Source organism: Lampetra planeri, chromosome 23, assembly GCF_965212315.1.
Source record: "Lampetra planeri chromosome 23, kcLamPlan1.2.h2, whole genome shotgun sequence".
In the NCBI taxonomy this organism is placed as follows: domain Eukaryota; kingdom Metazoa; phylum Chordata; class Hyperoartia; order Petromyzontiformes; family Petromyzontidae; genus Lampetra; species Lampetra planeri.
In genome coordinates this window covers 6,290,457-6,310,837 of record NC_136129.1, presented here as the reverse complement: position 1 = coordinate 6,310,837, position 20,381 = coordinate 6,290,457, and the positions used below count along the sequence as shown (strand labels likewise).

The 20,381-nt window shown below is 45.8% G+C and overlaps 2 protein-coding genes across 4 annotated transcripts; both read left to right on the top strand.

The window, feature by feature from the left end:
• The first annotated feature begins 2,132 nt into the window (after positions 1-2,132).
• On the top strand, positions 2,133-6,401 carry C23H6orf120 (chromosome 23 C6orf120 homolog). Of its 2 annotated transcripts, none has more exons than XM_078604931.1 (2): positions 2,133-2,330; positions 3,986-6,401. In XM_078604931.1, the coding sequence occupies exon 2, from the start codon at positions 4,065-4,067 to the stop codon at positions 4,683-4,685; it is 621 nt and encodes a 206-aa protein (XP_078461057.1). In that variant the 5' UTR covers positions 2,133-2,330; positions 3,986-4,064; the 3' UTR covers positions 4,686-6,401. The 2 variants fall into 2 exon arrangements, with proteins under 2 accessions (XP_078461057.1, XP_078461058.1); XM_078604932.1 differs by having other exon boundaries at positions 2,157-2,484.
• Positions 6,402-7,866: 1,465 nt separating this feature from the next.
• ZFYVE19 (zinc finger FYVE-type containing 19) lies at positions 7,867-18,514 on the top strand. 2 transcript variants are annotated; one of them, XM_078604975.1, is made up of 13 exons: positions 7,867-7,885; positions 8,035-8,192; positions 9,001-9,059; positions 10,460-10,578; positions 11,318-11,383; positions 12,261-12,406; positions 12,652-12,800; positions 13,379-13,496; positions 14,105-14,326; positions 15,112-15,188; positions 15,742-15,861; positions 16,127-16,281; positions 17,959-18,514. In XM_078604975.1, the coding sequence occupies exons 3-13, from the start codon at positions 9,006-9,008 to the stop codon at positions 18,026-18,028; spliced, it is 1,296 nt and encodes a 431-aa protein (XP_078461101.1). In that variant the 5' UTR covers positions 7,867-7,885; positions 8,035-8,192; positions 9,001-9,005; the 3' UTR covers positions 18,029-18,514. The 2 variants fall into 2 exon arrangements, with proteins under 2 accessions (XP_078461101.1, XP_078461100.1); XM_078604974.1 differs by having other exon boundaries at positions 7,869-7,885; positions 16,124-16,281.
• Positions 18,515-20,381: the final 1,867 nt, after the last annotated feature.

Below are 20,381 nucleotides of genomic sequence, written 5' to 3'. Positions count from 1 at the left end.
TTTAGTTATTTTCCATTAAAAACACGTTGCATCAGTAAACATGTCTCAATGTCATTCTCATGAGCCCCCGCCATGGTGGAAAGTGTAGCCTACAACTATGATTCGCTCTATGAAGAAAGTTCTCTGTTCAGTGCCGGATTATCCTAGTAGCAAAAGTAGCTACATATGATACGGGCCCCGCACTTTCAAGGATCCCGCGCTAAATGCTTTCAAGCTATCAATTCCGGTTCAGTGATTCTGCACTTGCTCTATTACTATAGTACTATACTGCCTTCAACTTTTATGAACGACTGGGTGTTTAAGGTTACCGATTTGTCGTATTATCTGGCTGTATAGCAAATGAAAAATTACAATTACTTTACTATACAAGTGAAACATTTGTGTTTTAATATTTGTGATTTTTTTATTTAGGGCCCCTTTATAACATATGCTACAGGCCCCGCACGAGCTTAATCCGGCACTGTCTCTATTACTGGTAGGAACCTCCTGGTTCCACCAGCCCACAGGGGATTATTGTGTCCGTCCGTCCGTCGTGCATCCAAAAATGGGAGGGGTGGGGCTGGGTCGGGAGGGGCTAGTCACCCCGTGGTGCCCTTATAAAACTTAACGTTTAACCAACTCACGCCGCCTTGTGCCCGCCCTCACAGTCGGGCATATTTGAGGAATACACCACGCCGCCGTTGACCCTGGCCATTGACCGAGCAACCCAACGTTCCTACCAGCTCCCTCCGCAGGAATGTGTTATATATTTGTTTCCTTTGAAGGCCACAATGTTATTGAAGAACGCATGGTGATGTTGAAACCGCCGATTAACCATATTCCCCGGATGATAAATTGCGCACCTTCTAATTTTTACATCTTCTGTATGTGAAACAAAATTCCATGGTGCGTCTCGTAATTCCGTACATCTGATTGTCATACATGTCAACCCCTTATCAATGACTACCTCACTAAAGACCAATTCAGACGTTATTGATCCCCCGTGCCTTTATAAATCAACGTTCATCCTACAAAAGTCCCATCAGAAGGAGAGAAACACAAACAAAGACATTTACTCAATTTCCCTGTACAAGAATACGGGTATGGATTGTATGAAAAAATAAGAATAGGTTTGACCCTTTCTGGCAATAGAACAAGTGTTAAGATGTTTAAACACCAAATAGAAACATTTTGCAAGGACCCAAGTCTGCATTAACCACACGTACTTGTGGTGAACATGCAAACAAGAACATGCTCCGATAATATATATCTGTTTGCCTTTTGGCGTTCTCTGGTTTTGACAATGGTCAGCCTAAGCAATAAAGAAGGCTTCTGTCTCTGATGTAGACCAATAATCAATCAGTTTCAAACACAATCGATATATTATCAGAGCATGTTTAAAAAAAATAAAACCTCATGCCCGGTATCAATAAAGTTACGCGGAGCACGCTACGCACCCGCAAACACAATCCACAAACCTCCTGAATTTGGAGGTTTGGTTTTTTTGGTGGGGGGGGGGGGGGGTCGATAACGTCATTAATGTTGGATTTTTTTGGTTTAGATCGCGCAAATATAATATAGGGTTTTTGGGTTATATCGCGTAGCTTTCGCTAAGTTGTCCCCACTGCGCCCGAAACGTATTACGGGTAGTCCCCGACTTACGATGCTCCGACTTACGATATTTCGATCTTACGATGGCGATATCGATATGACAAAATTGTTAAATATTTTTACATTTCGTACGTTGGGACGCTGCCGGGATGTTCTGCACGCAGATGATGATACTCCGACTGATGCTCCTGCTGTTGTGGAGTGTCTCATGCAGCCAGCTATGGTTGCAGGGTTTTGGTGGTACATGTTCTTCTTTGTTCTTTCGGTAAAGTCACGTAGAAGGGAAATAATAAAATAATAAAAATAAAACAATAAAATACAATTCTCACTATATTGTATTTTAGTTTTCGACTTACGATGGGGTCGTCGTAACGCATCTCCATCGTAAGTCGGGGACTACCTGTATTACATCATGCGCGTCTTAACTTTATCCCCAGCCCCGCCCCTACGCCCCACCCTCAGCCTCACGCCCCGCCCCCAGCCCCGCCCCCAACCCTTCACAACCAATCCGGTGTCGACGGTGTTGCAACGCAGTTCGCTTCCGTACCCAACCAAAGCAAATGACCACGGACCCTAAATCCCGGCCCTGTAATCGTGGCCTCCTCCTCCTCCTCGCTGCCAGTGCCGAGCGAGACGCCGCCGCCGCCGCTTCCATCACCTTCACGCCGTCGAGTCCCAAGCCGTTGCGGGGCTGCGCTTCGTCTCCCCGTCGTCGTTCTCCCGTCGCGGCAGCCGGAGGGGTAAGCGTGGCTGGCCGCCTCCCCGTCGACTCGTGGAGTGAAGTCCGCAGTTGCCTGTTGGGGGCGAGGCCTCGGCCGGTCGAATAGTGGCGACGGTCGCCCAGGACGTCTGACCGCCGCGCAGGAAGAAGAGTAGGCCAAGTACCCTAGACCGGTGAGGGTGGTGGTGCTGGTCCAGATGTCTTGTTTTGTATACCAACGTTGGCTACAAAGATATTAAGTGGGGAGCGGTGGCGCAGCGGTTAGCGCGCCGCGCTATGAACCCGTCCCACCCGAGTTCGATCCTCCACGTTCACGGCAACCCAACACCAAGTGACGAATTATCGGAACCGGTCCTGGGCCTCCCCTAGGTAGACTCGGCCTCAAATGAGTACCCGGTGCGGTGCGTGAAAACATCGCCGCTGGGGGAGACAAAGGCGGCCGGTGCGTGGTTGCTGGCCACTCACACCCCCCCCCCCCCGTATGCCGTGCCAGCCTTCATAGGTGCACTTGCTCCAACAGTCTTATTAAAAGGCTCCTCCACACGCGGCGAATTTGTGTCTTTGTGAAGTGTTTAGGGGTCCTTTTTCGTCGGCAGATTAGCGAGGTCGTCGCCCATCCAAGCAACTCTCCAGGCTCAAGGCCCCCCACCCCCCCCCAATCTGCGTTAAACTTGCGACGTCTGATTGAGTTCGGGCGCATTGCGAGCGACTTTGTGCTTTCGGCGTCGTCGTTTCTTGTGACACGTAGCGAGAGAGTGCCGTGTGGCATGTTACCTGCGTTGGCCAATGAAAGTCAGGGGTCGACTGAATAATAATGCAAATCATCCCCCCACCCCCCCCCCTTATGGAGTGGCCAACTAAAACACATTCCTGCGGAGGGCGCTGGTAGGAACGTTGGGTTGCTCGGTCAATGTCAAGGGTCAACGGCGGCGTGGTGTATTCCGCAAATATGCCCGACTGTGAGGGCGGGCACAAGCCGGCGTGAGTAGGTATAACGTTGAGTTTTATAAGGGCACCACGGGGTGACCAGCCCCTCCCCACCCAGCCCCACCCTCCCCACCCAGCCCCTCCCCACCCTCCCCACACAGCCCCTCCCTGCACGACGGACACAATCATCCCCTGTGGGCTGGTGGAACCAGGAGGTTCCTACCAGTGTAATTGTACGTTCGTGGGACGTTAACCCGTGGTCGAGTTTCGTTATTGGCACTAGCTCAAAGGTTGTAAAAACGGGGTGAGCTCGAAGTTGAAGCAGGAAGCCCACGCGAGAGTTTTGGTTCTTCTGGCCTTGCGATGTCGTGATGGTGGCCGGTTCGATCGCCGAGCGCGGCAGTTGTAAACATGGGGCAAGTCTTTGTTTTAGCCCCCCCTCCCCCCCAATATAAATGGGCACACACCTTATTGCAGACCAATTCAGACCTTATTGGTCACCCCGTGCCCTTATAAATATCAACCTTCATCCTACAAAGTCCCATCACAAGGGAGAAACACAAAAAATAGGCAAAACTAATTTATGGGTTGACACGGTATGCAAAATACCCTCTTAAGAGGGGGGCCCTTTATAACTCCCGCCCCCCAACAAGTGGCGGGCATTCCATCAGCAGTGGCATGAGCAAGCAATTTCAGGGCTGCACCTTTTACCCTGTAAAACTAACGCGCTGCCTGTCTTCTCCTTAGGATGTGATTTAAAGCAAAAGAAAATAAAGACCTCTCTTGTCTTGGCGGGGAGCTGGTCCAAAGAAGCAGAGCGCGCATCATGCCACAGGTCGTCCCGCTGCTCGCGATCCTGTTGTTGCTCGGGAGGTCTGCATCGGCGGCTGTCGGGGAGTGGGACGGCGCCGGCAGCGATTGGTCCGGTTTGACCATCGCCGCCGAGGACACGTGGCCGCCCGACTGGAGCCTCCTGCACGTGTTCGAGGGCCGGGTGGGCAGCGGGAACTTCACTCGCCTGCGCACCGACCACCCGGGCAAGCTGGTGCTGTGGCTGGAAAGCCTTACCGGGGACGCTGACCTCTACGTGTCGGACAAGACGCTGCACCCGACGTACGATGACTACGAGCTGGCCGCCACCTCGTGCGGCCGCGACGCTACCGTGGTGCCGGCCTCCTTCCATCGGCCACTCGGGGTGGCCATATACGGACACGTGTTCTACCCGGAGAGCGAGTTTCGCCTCTCAGTGCTTCTCGACGTCTCTGTAACCAAGGACCACTTTGCCAACGACGGGGTGTGGCCGGGGGATGAAGATGATTACGATTACGAGCGAGATGATTCCACGAGGCCCAAGACCCAGCAGCGTGCGGAGGGAGGCGAGCATGAGTCTCTCATTTGGACAATTTTTGTGGGGCTGCTCAAAATCGTGTTTGAAGTTTTGACTTGATTCTGAAATAAATAATACTGCTCATCGTAGCAGTTTGTGTAGAATCAGATTCATTTGCTGTGTGGAGATGATTTGTTTATTTTTTGTGGAGAGTAAAAGGCACATGCGATGAACCCATGCTCGAATGTGTAAATTAGTGATTTGCTAAGGGTTGTGAAAAATATGTACAAGTTTGGGATATGAATGTGTTCAATAGAAACATGCTATGGAAGTAGTGTTTTGCATTCAGTCTGTTAAATTCTCCAAAAAATATATATTTTAAAAGGGGGTTCATTGCAGAGATTAAGACCTGTATTCTTAGTCACTGCGTGGCTAAGGATTCGCTCTGGCTCGAGTGAGCTGGCTCAAAGCTGTGCTTAACTTGAGCCACCTCCTGGGCCGTGGTCCTAGCCATGCTCAGGATTTCCATGAGCTGATCCTGAGCAAAGCCATGGCGGAGTCAGTCATGTGTCTTTGAAGATAACTTCGCTCAGCTGCGTCAAGCCAGAGCCAAACCATGACTAAAAATACGGCCCTAAAACCTTAAAATTAATTTTAACCTACATGATGCACAGCCAGATGACAGCAGTGAGCACCTTGCATTTGGAATGCTGTGAGATCATGTCCTGGTTCGGGGTTTCACTCGGCCCATCAACCCAGCGGAGTGCATAAAATTAGTACGATGTTGTAGGGGAAGTCATCTGGATATAATTGACCCCAATATAGGAATTTGGAATTTTCACCATTGGCTCAGGGCTGTAAACAAGATGAGAACCACCACAATGCTCATTTAGGTTGAAAATCGCTGCCTTTTTTTAAACAACCTTTTGCTATAGCCATTTCACACAAGTTGCAACTCTTGTGCAGTGCTGAGGGAGATATTTATCACCTAAGTGGGTTCTGCGTCATAATGTAAGTGAAGTACCTTTCTGATTTGGGTAAATTGCGGGAATTTGTTTTGGTGTTTTTATGGAAAACCCTGTAACAACTGAAAATGCAGAAGTTAAAAACAAGCAACTTGTATGTTGCGATGTGACAAAGTAGGACATTTCTGTTGTATTCAACTTCTCTGGCAACATTATCATTCCTTCTCAAGATCAGCCATAGGTGAAAAAGCCCTTGCCATGTGTATGCTACCTCTTGCATAATAATGAGACGCACTTTGTGACAACATTTAAGCGCATTCACACACAAATGTGGGAATGTTGCTCAGGTGTAATAGTTTGCAAACGTGACTTGCAATCCAGAGGTCGCTGGTTCAAAATCCAAGCGTGGCAATTGAAACAATGGTGCAAGTTTACCAAATCCCCTCCCCCGACCTCCATCCTCTGTCGCCCAGCAGTTTAAATAAGTATACCGCAGCAAATCGGTCGGTTGCTTGTGGTGGGGTAAAGTGTGGGTCGTCTCACCTTCCAGGACATTAAGCCGGTGCAGAAGAGTCTGCTAAATAACCACGAGAGGTGCTCTTGGGCTTCCTATAATGGAGGAGGGCCTTCCGCCAGAAGTGGCATGAGCAGGCAATTGCAGGGCTGCGCCTTTACATAGGAATCGCTTACATTTGGTGTCTGCTTGAACGATTACAGCTGGCACCTGTAGTCTATTGTTGCTATTTTCATATGAAAAAAACTTTAATATTTTGACAACTTGAAAGTTTAAAGAAATGTTGCCTTAATTGTATTTAAATAGGGTTGCTATATACTGTATTACAATGTCTTAATAAATATCAATGGATCGAAATTTGTTTCATGAACTATGCCTTTCCAGATATCGTATGCTGATTTTGAGCAAACGTTGAGTTGGAATTGTTCTATATTGTGAGTTTTAAGTGTAAATTCTTGAGATGATACATGCTGTAATTTAATATCCCATGTTACTCCACAATACAATTTGACTGTTGCCTATTCGATACACATTTTTGATATGGGTGTTAAAATGTTATCCGAATATACATTTTTACCACCTTTAACTTAAATTCGTTTATAATCTTGCCATTATTTTAAAAAAATTGTAGATTAAACAATAATTAGCTGTTAGAATCTAGCTCGACAGCTTTTGCTATGTTTCAAACATTTTGGTCCTCATTATTTGCACTTTATATTCATGCATGTGAGCATTCTCAGTTCCTATCTACATCAAACAAAAAAAACAATTATATAGCCTTTGGGTACTGGCATTGCATGAACACCAACTAAGAATGTGGCTCTTTTGCTTGTTTACCCAGGAAAGCCACCTTGAGTCTCAAGGCTCTTTCATGAGGGTCCTGCAAGTTTTGCCTCATTTGGGGGGGTGATGTTGCTTTGGACAATTCAAATCGAGTTATTTGCAGGTAATGTTGACCAATATCTGTTACATATGGTGGGGGGAGAGAAAACCCATGCACATCAAGGGGAGAACACAAACCCCACAGGCCATCGAGTGTGCTTCTTACTAAGCCACACGTTATCATTCAAATAAAGTGACACTCTTTGAAACACTGCCATGACTTTGCTAATCACTTTCTGATACCGGCATCAGTGTTTTTGTTAAAGCTTTTATAGTCTCGACAATAACAAGGGGGAAGCTGATGTGGTGTCACTGGTTATGACACTGGACTTTCAACCCCAGAGGTCGCTGCAGTCGAATATTCTGGAGTGGTAGTTGCAGCAAGTTCCTTTAACCTCCCCCCCCCCACCTCCGTTTACCCAGCCCCGAAATCAGTCGATGAGGCCGTGTGTGGTGGGGGGTTGAAGTGGGGTTGAAGTGTGGGTGCAAAAAATAAATGCATTATTAAGCTCCCCCCCCCCCCCACAAAAAAGCAAAAGTGTATTTTTATAATTATTGCATGGTGTACAGTCTGGAAAGTACCCACATGGCAAATTTCAAGTTTGTTGCATGTCGGGAAGTACGCTAAACATTTTGAACAGACACACATTCACAATTTTGATTTAAAGCTTTCGTGGCTGCAGGGATTCATTTTCTTGGTTCTTTCGGTAAAGTCACGAAACGTGAGAATCTGTATTGCTTTATATTTTTATTATTTTATTATTTCCCTTCTACGTGACTTTACCGAAAGAACTAAGAATATACATATTCACAACTTTGCCTTTTATATAGATGGAGATGTTTCGGCTTGGGTCTAGTTGTCCACGCTCAACTGACGTTGGCTGTAATTGGCCACGGTCCCTTACATTAAGGCACGCTTCGGTGCCACTTCCTGGAGTCGTGGAGTGCTTCCATTACTAGTACGGTACATTTCATTAAAGCGTGTTTAAAAAAAAGTATTTTAAAAATATTTATTACCTATTTAATTTCAAGTTTTAAAGTTTTAACCTTATAAATACACTGGTTGTGAGGACACTCGTCGGTCAAATCGCCGCGGTCCCTTTTATAGCCACCACCAACAGCTGGGCGTTGAACTCCGACGCCGCCGTCGCTTCCCGGCTGCAGCCCGCGCCTCCCCTCCTCGTCGGATCCTCCTTCAACCTCCTTCACCACCACCTCCTTCACCGCCTCCTTCAAAACCTCCTACACCACCTCCTTCACCCTCCGGTACAACCTCCGGCACGCCGACAGCTGCTCCCACGGTGTCGTGATCGGGGGGTGGGTTGCTTTGCCCGCTCGCAGTTGCAGCTGTCCAGTGAGACACGCATTGTGTGGGTGAGGTGGGCACAACAACAACAACACACTTTGTGGGTGAGGTGGGCACAACACACTTTGTGGGTGAGGTGGGCACAACAACACACTTTGTGGGTGAGGTGGCACAACAACAACACACTTTGTGGGTGAGGTGGCATAACAACAACACTTTGTGTGGGTTAGGTGGGCACAACAACAACAACACTTTGTGTGGGTGAGGTGGGCACAGTCACCCAACAACAACACACATTGTGTGGGTGTAGGTGGGCAGTGGCACAACAACAACAACAACAACACACTTTATGGGTGAGGTGGGCACAGTGGCTGGTCACCCTTATAAAACTCAACGTTATACCTACTCACGCCGGCTTGTGCCCGCCCTCACAGTCGGGCATATTTGCGGAATACACCACGCCGCCGTTGACCCTGGCCATTGACCTAGCAACCCAACGTTCCTACCAGCTCTCTCCGCAGGAGGAATGTGTTTAAATGCCCTCAGATTGGGCATCATCGTGCAATGCCGTAATTGCAGTTCACGCCCGGCTACGTTAGCACGCGAGACAGCGTGCTCAGGGGATAATTAAGGACATTTTAAATAGTAGGCGGAGGACTTTGTCCATAATTGGATTGATAGATGTGCTGTGGATTAAACTAAATGTGATGGGGACCTTTCACGCAGCGCTGTCTGCCATATAAAGTGGCCGTGTGTGTGTGCGTGCAGAAAACATGGACAGTCGGTGCTTTGGCTGTGCGTGCAAGTTTTCTATATTGAGGAAAGAGGTGAGTTTTGCTGCTGACCAACTAAAACACATGGACAACGATATGCCCCATTGGACTTACGTGTCTGAACCTTGACCATGATTTGATATTAGAACTACAGGAGAATTACACTTATCCTCTGACCTAATATCCCGTAGCAGCAAAATGGTCCCAATTAATTCCATTATCCGCATTTCCCCGAAATAAATAATTGCCGATCAGCTTCCTTTAATGTGTAAAAAAAATTGCGGATTTGAGCAGAAAATGTGTCTTATTTGTATCTATCGGAATTTTCCGCCCCTGTGGATAAGTGGAATAAAAGCAGGTAATACGCAGATAACATCTACAAAGTGTGTCTCCCTCATCAGCACGGATAAGAGGACTTCTGTAATAAGCCGGGCGGTGGTGGCCTTTAATCCAGCATTGTGGAGGTGACTGTTGATGAATTGCACAAATGTTGTGAAACTCCCTTCCCTGTGTGCATCGAGGTGCCATCATACCCTGGCTTGTCAGGAGAATGCGGTACAGCAAATGTGAACCCCACACCTGCTCCATCTGTATAGGATAAGAGTGTTGTCCCCACCCCCCTCGCCCACGTGGGGATTCTCCTGGTGGTTTCGGTGTCCTTCCACGTGTAGGCGCTCATTCATTGGCTGATAACACCTTAATATAATGAAGATCCACAGAGCTCGGGGGAGAATGTGGTGCTGGTTCACAGCGTGGCTGCCTTTCTGGCTTGTCTGTAGTAACTCGCACCTCTGAACAGTCTTCTCTTTTTATTTACACGCTTTTTTATTTAACTCACTTCGTCTGTTGTATCGTCAAAAATAAATCTTGTAACTCAATTTTTACACACTTCCCAATGTGCTATCGACTGCAATCTTCGTATAGGTATGTCATACTGATGACAACACGATATTCTATCATAAAAAAAAATCCAAAACATTTTAAAACTTTGTACACACTTTTATTTAACTTACTGAATGTGTTGTCGTATCCAAAAATCTTGTAACTCAATTTCAACCGTATTCCCAATGTATCAACTGCAAACTTTGTATAGCTATGTCATACTGATGACAATACTATATTCTATCATTAAAAACTCAAAAAAAATTGAAACTATCTTTTGAACGGCTTTAATTGTCCACGCTCAACTGACGTTGCCTGTAAATCACCACGGCCCCTTACGGCACGGAAAGCCTCGGGGAGCCACGCCCAGGGGCGGGGGGTGTGGAAGGAGGCGATGGGGGAATGGGGTAGGGGGAGGGGCAGCTCGGACAGTACATTTTATTAAATCGTGTTTTTTAAAAAAGTATTTTTCCATATTTTATTGAGAGAGTGAATTCTGTGCGGTGCTGCATTACAAGTTTAAATTACTATAAATAAATTCCATCCGTTTCTGTACTCTTGTCCGCTAACAGCACGGGTGCAAGAATTGTGGACGTTCCTTCTGTGGCTCCTGCCTCTCCCGTATGGCAACGGTGGCCAAGTTTGATAAGCCACAAAAAGTTTGCAACAAGTGCTTCGACGTTCTTACCAAGTGCGTTATTAACCAACGTGTTCGTCTTTGCCATCTGCACGTTAGTATTAAAATAAAATTATAGATATAGTGGTTGTGCTGTACAACTTTCTGTCTCGTGTTTTTGCGTTGTGTCGCGCATTGTTTGTGGGACGTATGACATGTCGCTCCACTCGCTGCGAGCTTCTTCAGAAATGGAACTGAAGAAGCTCCGTGCACGCAGAGCGAAACGTCTGATATCGTGACGAACAACATGCGGTACAACCCGAAATCACGCCAGAGATCTGTATCATCAGACTGTTGTAAAATTTACTTAATTCGAACTGGGAAGCATATTGGGCTGCTTGGTTCATCATGAGCAGATATATTTGTAATTTACAGATAAATTAGAATTTGAGGTGGAGGGATGGCGCCTTAGTTACCGCACCAACCTGCACTGGCAAGCGTGGCGTTAAGAAGTATGGCCAAACGATCCCCGACACGGCTTGGAGAGGTCTTCATCTCACAGTAGAATGACAAAAGCGCTTTAATTCATTATAATCGTTTAAGAATGTGTATTATGGTTATTTTGCTAATACGCAATAACCTTGTGAATTCTGGCACGCAGTCTTTAATACCTACACCTAGTTACTCGTTAGCGTTGCTCAGCATCATGTGCCTTGTCATTTAAGCTTTGGTAAAACTATATCTTCCTGTTTTCCTAATGTACATATTCATGAGTGATTTGTTCATACTGAGTGTATCTTTCTAATCAATGCAGGCAGGGTGGCGGTGGAAATCCAAGTCGGCCCACCCCTGAGCTCTCACCTCCCGCCAATTACAAGAAGTGCGTAAAATACGGACTGTTGCTTATCAGCATTCGTGCTAAAAATATGTATTTCGGTATTCCAACTTCATTCCCAACTTTGATGCATGACCCGGTTGTGTTATCTGCTCCTCACTCATGACTCCATCCTTTACCCCCTTTGCTCCGGATAATGGAGTTGTCTCTATGCACTGTATTATTTCAAAATAGCATACTGCATGTATGTATGTATATTGGACTTCTTTCGCACCGTATGTAGCCAACCATCCTAATCGGGGGTGCACTGGAATTTCCGTCCAGGGGTTGCAGGTTCGATTCGATCTGGAGCAAGTTTTAAACATTCGGGCAAGTTTCTTAAATCCCCTAGCCTATCCACCCAGTAGTATACTAAACTTTTTTTTATTTTACCAGGTAAGGCTCACTGGACTATATAGCTCCTTTTCAGAAGCTATCTGGCCACAAATGATAGCTCAATGAAGTAGCTTATCATGTGGATATTTATAGCAGCCAAATACTCTAAATGCGTGTTTCTAAATGTGGAGGGAAAAATCGGAAAATCTACAGTGAAAACATGCAAACTCCAAATATACAGGCATCAGTGTCGGGATGGAACCCACGACCTACTGTATACCAGGTGAGGTAGTTAACAACTTGCCATCTTTAGGCCCCAGTTTAAAAAAAAACCTCACATGTGGTGGGTTAAAGTGTGAGCACTCTCAACTCTTCCAAGACGTCTGGCCAGTGTGTAAGAGGAGACCACAATACCCTCTTAAGTGGAGGCTCTGTAGAGCGCCCTCAAGTGGAGGCTCTTCAGCAGTGGCATGAGCGAACAATTGCAGGACTGCACCTTTTTCCAGCGATCACTGCTGATCATCGTCTGTGCCGTTACTCCCTCCAGACGAGTGGCGGCACTGCAGGCACGGGAGCAGGAACAGGTCGCCGGTCCAAGCACCAGTCGACCGGCATTCGACACGCGAGGGATGTCTGCAGAGGACAGGGAAATCGCCGAGAGACTGGAGAAACTTAAGGCGGGAGTGCAGCCGGGTAAGAACCGCGAGCTGGAAGCGAGGGGGGTCACTCCTTTTCAGTTGCTGCTCCCCTTGTCTTGTACTCATCACCGCTTGAAGATTCGCGCGGTTGACGCTTTGTCACTTTTCACGTCTAGACTGAAGACCTGTACCTGTACGTGCGCGCTCAAGTGCTCGTAAAAATAGCACGCAAGCGAGTCTTGTTATAGAGGGAGGAAGTGCTTTGCGTGATGATTAACGACAGGTGCCGTGCCTCCACAGTCTCCTCGGTGCCGTCCCAGCGTGAAATCGAACAGCGTCTGGCCGTCCTGCGCGACGACAGCCCGCGGGATGTGCCGAGCGTGAGGGAGATGGAGGAGAGGCTGGCGCAGCTGCAGGGCCGACCGGCACCTCGCTCCGTTGGCCGACCCGTGAGTATACCGTGTTGCCGCATGCTGTTAGCACTTTTGAGTTATTGGCCCAAAAATGTCATATCGGTACCATCAAGGGTGGAAAATGCTCGGAGTAATTTTCTTGAAGCATTTAATGTCTAGATCACAACTACTTATGATAGCAATGTGACTGTGGTAGCTCAAACTGATGAAAATGTTGTTTCATAGCACGTTTGACGGAGAATATTGTTTTGGGGGATTGGGGGAGAAATATGATATGAAACATCCATGGAATATAAAACTGAAGTACCGAGCATAAACCACACAGTCATCCAACCCACAATGCACCGCACGTAACAGCTGCCTGCTGAGTTGAGCATACAATACACATTGTTTTCCTACGTCTGACCGCATATCCGAAAATAAGTTAATTCAAACTGCATATAACGAATTCTGGGTAGAAATAGGTTAGCCACGTATACTGTTCGCGAAATCACACGACATGCTACAGGTTCTTGGCTGAATCTTCCCGACCCAGGGTAGCATCCTCAGGTTAAAGATAATATTGAATGGATGTGTTTGACCAGGAGCCCTGTGTTGAATGTTTGTAAATAAAGGTTCACCAGCCACCAGATAGCAGGACGCAGACGGAGCAGGCAAACAGCCTGCTGACACAGATGTCAGAAGAGGTGGCCATTGATGGTAGATTCCACCCAGAATCGACCTCGTCAGATGGTGAGTAAAACGCATTGTACACGGAGAGACTTTAACTTGTCTGTGATGTTTGATTGAAAATATCAGCAGGTGGTAATGACTCTATATTGAAGGGTGTGATTTTATTTTGTAGTGAGTAAATGAGCCACTCCAGAATCTTCAGAGATATTATTAGCATGATTGTTATTGCTTTGCATGTACAGAACACACGTGCGATCTGTTGCATAGATGCTCGTTGGATCATGCAGCCAATTGAGCTCTAGTTTACAAATTTTGGATGATCTGTAAAAATGTGTTGTTTTGTTGGATTGATGTAAAAGTATGACATTACTTAAATGATGCAACGCCCATACCTTTCATGTAAAAAAATGTCACAGTATCAGGTGATGTCACCTTTGATTGCATGTTGAATTAATTCATAATATAAATGATCTTAAAATATTAAAAATATATGTAAAATTGTCTTTCAATAATTTTAAAAAATCTGATTCTTTTTTTTATGCGAAACTCACTGCTGACATGCAGTAAAGTACATGATAACGTGTTTTTTTTGAAGAGTGGTGCATTTTTTTCAGCCAGGCATAGACGTATTGTCCTGGTAATCGGACACTTCTCTCTCTTCTGAAAAGACAAAACGACTATGAACGACCTCAACAAGGGCACCAATGACAGCTTCCCGCTGAACATTGCTGCCGATAAGGAGGGCGACTTGAGCAAAGCCCTGGAGCAGGAGACGAAGAACGTATTGGCTGCAGCCAAGCGAGAGTTGGAGTTTGAGGCACGTGGCCGAGACGACACATTGGCTGTGGCTCGCCGCTTGGCTGCCCTTAAAGGGGATGACCCTGATAAAGGTACCAACAAGCTTCCCCATTGCGTTGGGGCGGGGGGGAGGTGTGGGATTGAACCCCCCCCCCCCCACTCCCTCATGAAGACTCAGCCACCCTTCAAAATTCTTAGGTCAAAAAATGTTGGTAATCTTAACGCCAGTGGCGTTTTTTTTTTTAGTTTGCCTATTTGGCAAACGCAGAGGGTGAGAACCAGAGCATAATTCACAATGGACATGAGATGATGGGATCGTAATTCATTCTGTTTTAACATTTGTTTCAAGTTTATTTGACATTGTGTCTTGCTTCCTTGGAGTTTTTGTTATGCGCCCCTCTTTAAAGAAGTTTGAACTGTCGGGTGGCCAACAATCTGTCTCTCAATGTACACTTTACCGAGTTGATGCTGCGGGTGTAATTAACCGTAAAAATACACGCTGTCTGCGTAACAGTGGCAATTATATATCCCGTCGGTTTATTCGATAAAGGAATAGGATGGGTGTGACGGCTTCACGGTTCACATTTGCTACATTTGAAAACTGACCCGCTAAATTATTCAGTTGGGAAAATGCACGGCGGTATCACCTACTACTGAAAAACTTAAGCAGAGGACATTTTGACATTCATTTAGGCTTTTCTGGATAATAAAATGTCATGAAATAAGACAAAAAGAGTCGATTCTTGAATTAAATCGTAATGTTGAATCGTGACAATTGATCTAATCACAGGTGTGTGGGTGGAGGGACAGATCGTTGCACGCCAATGAAGTATGATATGCACATTCATCGCAAATATATTTTCCTCTTCGTGTACAGTGATTGTACAGAACTTGGTGGATTCTGACAGCGAAGATGAGAATGAAGAGAAGACCGTGCGCAGAATGCTGAAGCAGGTTTGTGATGGGAGTGGGCACGGTAGATCCCAGCCACTCCAAGACTATTCCTAACACATTAGCATTTTGTACTTGAGGTACTCTGTAATGGGAAAGGTGCAGCCCTGCATTTGCCTGCCCGTGTCACTGCCTGTGGAAGGACCTCCACTAGAGGGAGCTCTAATGTATGCATGTTGAACTTCTTTTGCACCGTACGTAGCCAACCGTGAGGTGCGGGGGAAGGACAACAAACTAAATACAAACAGCAGTTCTAGAGGGCATTTGATCTACCCTTCCACACTGGACGGACATCTTGAAAAATTCCGTAGTACCCACACTTTACCCTACCACACATGACCTGCAAATTGACTAACTGTGGCATACCTATTTATGCTGATAACTGGACAGAGGCTGGAGTGGTGAAAGGGGGGTTTAGAAACTTGTCCCATTGTATCAACTTCCATTTTAGGAGATGGAACTAGCTACCTCTGGGATTGCAAGCCAAGTGTACAAACCATTCCACCACGGCAGCATTCCAAGTACTGTGTAGTCAGTGTTATTTCTGTCGGTATAGTTTGGAGAAGAGGCGGCAATGGACAAGGCGAGTGGTTTCTCTGAACGCAACAATGCTGCCACCGCGTTGGAGGGTCCAAAGTTCTCACAGCTTCCAAACCCAGCTGCCGGTGCAAACAAGGTGAGCATCAGGTCTGAGTGGTGGTGCATTTGTATGATACATCTTTGTGTCATGGACAGCCCCTTTGTCAATCCCAATGCCTTGTCAGTCATGGGGACCGTTTGACCAAACCTCACCAACCTGGTCAATGCAGGTTGGCGAAGGGGGTAGGACCAACTACTGACTGGTCTACGTAGCACTCGCCGCTAACTTTAACCGCAACTGGGAATCAAACTCTTGGTTTCCCAGCTTCCGAACCAAGCACCCCCATTTTATCTTGCAGCAGAAGACCTCCCGTGGAGTGGCAGCAGCCGTCCTCAGGCCGTCGGGGAACGAGAGCGGGAGTGACGACGAGCTGCCCTGGTGCTGCATCTGTAACGAGGACGCCGTGCTGAGATGCCGAGGCTGCGATGGGGACCTATACTGCAAGCGGTGCTACCGGTGAGCGCAAAGTCGATCCGCAGTGTGGAGGTTTTTCTTACGCTGCCATGCCCTAAATAGTTAGCACACGGGACTTGCAATCCAGAGGTGACCAGTTCAATCCGATCTCCCGACTCCGGCAGTTTTAAACGACTTGGAGCACATTTCTTCACTTCACCCCGGCCTCAATCCACCCAGCAGTATAAATGGCTACACACTACCGTCGATCAGAAAGTCACGTGTGGTGTTGTACAGTGTGGACACTGCCACCACTATGAAGGCGTCTGGCCAGCATGGAAGAGTAGGCCAAAATACCATCAATAGGGGCTCTATAACACCCTCAAATTGAAGGCCCTTCAGCCAGCAATGGCGTGAGCAAGCAATTGCAGGCTCACACGAAATTTATTTATCTAAGATGATGGTACTTTGCAAGCCTACTGGCGATCGACAAAGATTTGTTCATGAAGCCATCCATATATACAGACACAGACACAATTTCAACCGAGAGGATGGTTATAAACTCAGCAATCATTGGAAAGATGTCATCCACCACTTTGGGTCATGACTTGATTTTTTTCTTGTCAACCTCCACCGTCAGCAGTGTAGGTGTGTGGAGCGAGGTGCAATGATTGCCTGGCGGCCCTTTGATTGGTGGAGACCTACTGCCAGTGTCGTTGTTTTCTCCTACATTAACATTAGCTGCCCCGCCCATGCTGCTGACACACTTGGGCTACGCCCATCTCTAAACCTTTATAAACAGTTTGCCTTTAGAGGCTAACCCCCCTTTTCCTGATGACGACCGCTTGTGTTGTGATCGAAACATTGTGTTTTTCTGAAAGAACCAAGAATAAGTCTACATTATAGACTGCCAGTACACTCACTATGATTAAGAACCAGGCTACAGTCTACATTAGTGTTTTTTAGTTTTTTATTTTTCTTCACTTTATTTTGTATAATTTTTCTATCTACGTGACTTTACCGAAAAAAACTAAGAATATGAATTGCAGGGCTGCATCTTTATCCTTTATCTTTAAGGTCATTGTTTCACACACCCAGCAATTTTACAATACATTTTATAAATGTATTATAACATATAGATCCAGTGAAGTCTTATTTGTAGTTTTGATCTGTAGAGATGTATTGTTCGCATTGCTTGTTCATAGCCCACAAAGTGTTAATGGGGAGCGGTAGTTTAGTGGTTAGCGTGCTGCGCTACGAACCTGGCCACCCGAGTTCGATTCTCGCTCACGGCACCAGTGACGAATATCTGTACCGGTTTTGGGCCTCCCCTGGGTCGACTCAAATGGGTACCTGGTGCGGTGTGTAAACATCGCCACTGGAGAGACAAAAGCGGTCGGGCGTGGTACTGGCCACCTACTCCCTCATATCCTATGCCGGCCTGCTCGCTAACAACACTTGCCCCAACAGTCTGTTAAGGCTATACGGAGGATGTTTGTCTTAGCTTAAATGTAATTTAAAAGTGTAATCGCTTGACATTTGTAACTGGCATCTAAATTACGCACTTCAAACTAATTAGTAATTTGTATCCATCTTACAAGAGGCACAGTTAATTTATAATTTTGCATTACTCATGTAATGTGTGATGTGACTGTATTTTGCCTGCATCTGGAACTTGTAATGTTCATATCAAGTAGCATATAAATTATTTTATGGCAATATTTGATTTTGTTCACACAGGGAAGGACATGACAAGCATGACAGGCCGGATCACCCTACTGAGACGTATAAGCCCACCAAAAAAAAATAATGTAACTAAATCGCATTTTTTTTACTTAGATTTTGTATTAAGGTGGTTTGCCAAGACACTTTAGATGTATAGCGGAAGCCATAATCCTGAAAAATAAGTTTTATTCCAGCAGTTATTCAGAACAATATTAAAAGTTAGTGTGAATAAAAATGGGGTCAAATAGTAAATGAATTTGTAGTTTAAACAATTTGTTATACAAATGATAATGTGTGCAGTCCATTGTCAATACACTGCTGTGGATGACCTTAGTTGACCAGACCAGCGCAGGTTGGTGAAGGTCAAACTCAGGACTGGTTCGGACATCACTTGCCACTGATGTTAGCCATGACTACGAAATTAATTCAGGTCAACGAAATTCGTAGCACAGTTGCGCGAACCATTGTTATTGACTTGCTCAAACTTCAGATGTGGCTTAAAATACTTTATTGACATTTTAGCAAAGCTCCCCTGTTAAAGTACTGCATTAAATGTTGAATAGCTTGAAAATAGGGTTGTCTTGTTTCATTTGTGGAATGTTGTATAACACATACTGTTATGGTGGAAATATTAACCGCTTTATTTAAAACTATTGGGTTTTCTGGTTGCAAATAATACTGTGTACACAGCCCATTTGAATGCATTGAGTGGAGTATAGGGTTTTAACAGCTGTCCTGTACATTTGACACGTGATGCTGCTGTGCTGTAATTTTTTGCACACTTGGACATCCAACCCAGAAGTCGCCGGTTTAATCTCCCGGTGCGGCAGTTGAAACAATGGAGCAAGTTTCTTAAATTCGGCCCCGCCTCTCCACTCATCGGTATAAATAGTTACACCACAGTCTATCGGAAGGTTGCGTGTGGTGAGTTCTAGTGTGGAAGAGAAGACTTAAAGACCTTTGTTCAAGTGTGGAAGAGTAGGCTAAAAGCGGCCCTTCTTGCCAGCAGTGGCATGAGCAAGTAATTGCAGGGCTGCAAATTATATTTTATCTTATGTAACGACATTACCCCTAATTGCTGTACCTATATCTCCAGAAAATAAATTATTACTTTGTAGTCAGTGTGCTGAGAATCCTGGGTTCGATCCAGGCAGCAGTCGAGCTGTGATTAAACTAGGTTCTCAAAAGTGGAGTGATTTGATGTTCGCAGCCCGTTCACCAGTGATTGCACAAAAACACATTCCGTTAAATTTGGTTCTGCGCTTAATAAGGCAAAAATTCCAGCTGTATGAATTATATATCGGTTTGACTGTTAAGACAAATCTCACCCTCATATAGAGTCAGTGAGAAGTACTGCCCTCTTCTGTGTTGCGGCCACTTAAAGGGATCTCTGCTTCCGTTCTACAACACGAAGGGTTGCACTGCTCCACGCAGATATCGGAAAGGATACTTCAAATTACATAAAAGAGGGCCGTACAATGTTCCTGTTTTTTGTCGCTAATGACTAAAGAGACCCCATGTGGCATTCTGCCCCAAGCCCTTGTATCTCCATGTCCCCGTGTCGCCATTTCCTGAATGCGAGTTTACGAATGATTTGAACTTATAACACGCTGCACATTATTTGCTCACCCGAAGAGAAAATGACTCGGGCATGACGAACTACAGACAAGCGGGAAGACGACGTCCAAGTGGTGAAACGCCACGGACAATTACCCCATGTTTTGTGGTTCTCTAATATGTTAAGATGTTTTCAGCAAATTGATGACTTATTTACACGTTGAAGCTGGAGCACCTGGACAAACACGTGTACGAGGGAGCAACACTCAATCTCACACAGACGTGACCGATGGAAGTGCACATTTGCCGTACCGCTTTCTGGAAAGCCGGGGTATGGCAACTCGACGCCCATGGAAAGGAAGTTCACATTTTTTGTGATTCACCAATCCTCACCTTAACAGTCTTAGATCAAAGTTCAAAGTTAATTTATTGGTATAGCCCTGTAAGCCATTCGGCTCTTGAATCGGGTGCAACCGCAACAAACAAAAAACAAAAACATGAACAAGAAAACATCTTAAAGTGACTATGTGCAAACAGAAAATCCAAGAAAAGACAGCAAAATATTGCAGAAAAATCACCGTACACCAACCCTGTGCAAATATCCCAGTGGGATGTAAGTCAAACAACAACAACCACAAGACAACTTAGATTAAGGCCATCAGTCTAACTCTGTACTACAACAAACAAACATGGCCAAACCAAAAAACTTTTCGAAAATCACCAAAATAAAGCCATAAAAGCAATGAAACAGTGGTCATAGGAACTGTGACCGAATTTTCACAATAAACGATGTAAACAACATGATGATAGGCCACATGCAATGCCACCATTTCCCGGCAAAGTAATTTGGGGAGCCTCGAGTATTTTTGTGACAGACAAGA

Excerpts from the sequence above, each read along its gene's own strand:
- ZFYVE19 (XM_078604974.1), top strand. The coding sequence starts at position 9,006 with ATGGACAGTCGGTGCTTTGGCTGTGCGTGCAAGTTTTCTATATTGAGG. Across the intron at positions 12,407-12,651 it reads TAAGGCGGGAGTGCAGCCGG|TCTCCTCGGTGCCGTCCCAG; the intron begins GTAAGAACCGCG and ends GTGCCTCCACAG. Across the intron at positions 15,862-16,123 it reads CAGCTGCCGGTGCAAACAAG|CAGAAGACCTCCCGTGGAGT; the intron begins GTGAGCATCAGG and ends TTTATCTTGCAG.
- C23H6orf120 (XM_078604931.1), top strand. The coding sequence starts at position 4,065 with ATGCCACAGGTCGTCCCGCTGCTCGCGATCCTGTTGTTGCTCGGGAGG.